Source organism: Mycetomoellerius zeteki, unplaced genomic scaffold (genome assembly GCF_001594055.1).
Source record: "Mycetomoellerius zeteki isolate Tzet28-1 unplaced genomic scaffold, Tzet1.0 scaffold458, whole genome shotgun sequence".
Lineage (NCBI taxonomy): Eukaryota > Metazoa > Arthropoda > Insecta > Hymenoptera > Formicidae > Mycetomoellerius > Mycetomoellerius zeteki.
The window spans coordinates 380667-385362 of NW_017257455.1; the positions used below are offsets into that span (position 1 = coordinate 380667).

At 28.8% G+C, this 4696-nt stretch overlaps 1 protein-coding gene across 1 annotated transcript in view; it reads left to right on the top strand.

Moving 5' to 3' along the window:
- LOC108726943 (zinc finger protein 736) overlaps positions 1 to 3794 on the top strand; it is a 13391-nt gene extending 9597 nt beyond the window's left edge. Inside the window, exon 5 of the mRNA XM_018454784.1 lies at positions 3499 to 3794. Coding sequence (XP_018310286.1) covers positions 3499 to 3794 — 296 coding nt within the window. The remainder of the gene's footprint in view (positions 1 to 3498) is intronic.
- The last annotated feature ends 902 nt before the right edge of the window (positions 3795 to 4696 follow it).

The following is a 4696-nucleotide window of genomic DNA, read 5'->3' on the forward strand; positions in this document are numbered from 1 at the left end:
AATTTTTTAGTTATCCTTCTATTTTTATAGTAAAACCTAATCTAACCTTCCTTTAATACATGGCAAAGCTTAAGTAAACAGATTTTTAACTCTAGTTTGTCACACTCCGGTCTAATGAACACTCCTGAAGTGTCTCTTTGTAGTTTATTTTTTTTCAAATATTTTGTTACGAATTCAGTTTAAATCCAAATTATTTTCTAAACCTGCTATTATCATATAAACATGATGTTTGAACTCTATATTTTTAATTCTTACATTAATGGTGCAATAGTGTATGTTTTGTATATTTTATTGAATACATTATGCGACCTCAATCTTTTATACAATTTTATAATTTCTGTTAACTTATCCCGCTGTGTACCCTATACGCAATTATTTTCTTTACGAAAAGAATCGAGAAGCAAACGTGATAGGTTTTACGAGCACGCGTGAATTTTTCCAAAATGAATTTTTCTACCCTTAGGAAAAAAACCGAAAAAAAATCCGCGGAAAAATTGGAAAAATTGGATTTTTTTCGATCCTTTAAAACTATACTTGGAAGTGTATTATATTTAAAGAAGAATTTTTTTTGTTCTTAAATAAGAATTAAGATCCGACCGTGTAAATGTACAACATACATACGTTAGAGAGCGCCAAAGGTCAAATCGTCAAAGATGTCAAAGTTAGATGTCATGAATGAATACAATGTTATGAATACAATATGTATTCTTAATTTTTAAATTTTAAATTTTTCTATTCTATCATAATCATTTAACACATCAACATTGGAACTATCGGACTTCAAAAAAACAGTATAATTTTTTTTGTGTAAAGATTCGATTTTTTGTTTGCTGGTTAAAATGAAAAAATTGTCCTGATCGCTGAATTTTTCATAAATTGGAGAACTTTCACTTATAGTATTTCCTTAATTTTACGTTTCTTTTAAAGAATAGGGACCCAACACTAGCTTCAACACTAGCAGTAAATATAAACGCAGTCATAATCAATCACATATGAATTACGGTTTACTTGATACTGCAAATATTTTGAAGCATTCTCTGATTGATCAATTAATAAATTTCATTCTGCTGATTGGTCAATCAAATATTTCGAAGCATTTGTAGCGCCTAGTGAACCACACACTAAATTGAAAAATAAGTTTGAAATATATAAAGTAACTATTAAATTAGTTATAAGTTACTTAAAAGGTGTAAGTTAAGTTACAGTTACAGATGGAAAGAAAGTAACGAAGTTACAATTACTGAAAAAAAGTAACTCTAACCTCGTTAAAAATAACGAGTTGCTTCCCATCTCTGGTTTTAATAAGTTGCTAGGTATATTATAGTATATACATATATATATATATAATATATACTATATATTATATATATATATTTAATAACGCCATTAAGTCTATTTTAAGAGAATTCGTTTTAAATTTTATTTTCAGAAAATAAAATAAATAAAAAATAAGTAAAACATTGTATAAAATTTTCATTAAACTTATTTCTGTATTTTTCTTTCTTCGTATTATATATTCATATTCGTTACTTTTTTGTAGAATGTGTAATGTTCATAAATATAGAGTTTGTACAAAATGATAAGCATGTATGTATGCATTTTATAGTTCATAAATAAATTAGTTTACAATGCGCGCGCGTGTCTTTCTCTCTCTCTCTCTCTATGTATATTTTATTGAATACATTATGCGACCTCAATCTTTTATACAATTTTATAATTTCTGTTAACTTATCCCGCTGTGTACCCTATACGCAATTATTTTCTTTACGAAAAGAATCGAGAAGCAAACGTGATAGGTTTTACGAGCACGCGTGAATTTTTCCAAAATGAATTTTTCTACCCTTAGGAAAAAAACCGAAAAAAAATCCGCGGAAAAATTGGAAAAATTGGATTTTTTTCGATCCTTTAAAACTATACTTGGAAGTGTATTATATTTAAAGAAGAATTTTTTTTGTTCTTAAATAAGAATTAAGATCCGACCGTGTAAATGTACAACATACATACGTTAGAGAGCGCCAAAGGTCAAATCGTCAAAGATGTCAAAGTTAGATGTCATGAATGAATACAATGTTATGAATACAATATGTATTCTTAATTTTTAAATTTTAAATTTTTCTATTCTATCATAATCATTTAACACATCAACATTGGAACTATCGGACTTCAAAAAAACAGTATAATTTTTTTTGTGTAAAGATTCGATTTTTTGTTTGCTGGTTAAAATGAAAAAATTGTCCTGATCGCTGAATTTTTCATAAATTGGAGAACTTTCACTTATAGTATTTCCTTAATTTTACGTTTCTTTTAAAGAATAGGGACCCAACACTAGCTTCAACACTAGCAGTAAATATAAACGCAGTCATAATCAATCACATATGAATTACGGTTTACTTGATACTGCAAATATTTTGAAGCATTCTCTGATTGATCAATTAATAAATTTCATTCTGCTGATTGGTCAATCAAATATTTCGAAGCATTTGTAGCGCCTAGTGAACCACACACTAAATTGAAAAATAAGTTTGAAATATATAAAGTAACTATTAAATTAGTTATAAGTTACTTAAAAGGTGTAAGTTAAGTTACAGTTACAGATGGAAAGAAAGTAACGAAGTTACAATTACTGAAAAAAAGTAACTCTAACCTCGTTAAAAATAACGAGTTGCTTCCCATCTCTGGTTTTAATAAGTTGCTAGGTATATTATAGTATATACATATATATATATATAATATATACTATATATTATATATATATATTTAATAACGCCATTAAGTCTATTTTAAGAGAATTCGTTTTAAATTTTATTTTCAGAAAATAAAATAAATAAAAAATAAGTAAAACATTGTATAAAATTTTCATTAAACTTATTTCTGTATTTTTCTTTCTTCGTATTATATATTCATATTCGTTACTTTTTTGTAGAATGTGTAATGTTCATAAATATAGAGTTTGTACAAAATGATAAGCATGTATGTATGCATTTTATAGTTCATAAATAAATTAGTTTACAATGCGCGCGCGTGTCTTTCTCTCTCTCTCTCTCTCTATATATATATATCTATATCTATATATCGGTATGATATATGTTTATGCACTATCATTATTTTTCCAATCAATAAATATCTGCAAATTTTGAGAAAGTAACTTTCTCGCTAAACTTTTAAACCCTACTTTTTATACAAAAAAATTGTGTACGAAAAACATGTGTCACGAATCTCTTATTATCTTTCTCTATAACAAAAGAAACCGCCAAAAATATTATCTTTATAATTAACAGTGAATTAAAGTTTTTGAGAGAATTTTTCTTCCCTTTTCCCCCTTTTCTTTTTCTTTAATTCCTCTATGATTGTACGACTTTCCACACTTTATCAAAACCAAGATCAGAAGGTAATTTAAATTATGCATGCTGCTGGCTTTATACTGCTCGCGCTTGCCAGTCGTTCTGTACATCTTGCCACATATTCTCGCTTTTTAACGAATTAACGGTGTCCTTACAGACGAGAATGAGCAATGCACCGCGGAAAAGAGCAACGATGAGGAACCGGAAATCTGCGAGGTAGCCTTTCACGGTCAGCTTAAGTACCTGCTGTGTGACTCGCCGATCCTTAACAACGTGGAGGCAAATGTGGTCCAGAAAAATTCCAAGTCTTGCCAGCAATTCCGTTGCGATGGCTGTGGCAGAACATACACAAGAGTCGACAGCCTGAAACGTCATCAACAGAAATGCGACGAACTTCTGGCGTCATTTCAGGATCGGCAGGAAGCGTTAGAAAGGCTTCAACAGCAATTGTAATCAATGTGGCAAATCGTACAAAAGGCTAGATACTTTGCGTCGACATCAGCGCAATCAAGTGTGCGCTGACAAAGAGAGCAACAATTCTTCAAAAGTAGATAAGCCGAGTTTATAAGAAGAAGTCAGATCGCGATATCGATCAATCTTAGAAATATATATATATATATATACAGTGTTAGTTATAATGAGATAAAATAATATAACTTTATGAACAAGACTCTGAACTGACCTATCGAAAAATGTCAGCTAATTTATTAGTTTAAATGTGCTTTTAAAAGAGTTACACTGACATATAGCATTAATGACTAATTTTCTCGTAATCGAATTATAACGGATTATTAATTGTGCAATATTAACATCTCGCTTCATTAAGAATATGAAACAATGAGAGAAAGAGAGAGAGAGAGAGAGAGAAAACTCTATGTGTTTCTTCGTACACAGTCGATGAGAGATTAATGCCTAAATTCTAAGCAGAATCGTAAGGCTCATAACATATTCTCTTACAAGAATTTACAAGTGTTTATAACTTTATGCAATACGTTTACTAATAGCTTCTTGCTAGCCGTAACATTGACGAGAAATCGTTAAATATTTACAAATGATCGTACATGTTACGGTATATACGCATAAAATTAAAACATCAGTCATAGGTTCTTATAAGTCTTACGAGAACAAATTACGAGCCTTACGATTCTATTTAAAATTGATTCATTAGCTTCATATCCTGTATGAACTTTATTATATATCTAATGACATTTATGAGGAAAGCATGTGCAACAAGATCCAAAAAAAATTGATGCATATAAATATAATAAATCTCTATTGTTCATGTGTAATTAAAAAATTTATGAGATATTTATATAAATTTATATATAAATATTATATAAAAATGTTTAAATATA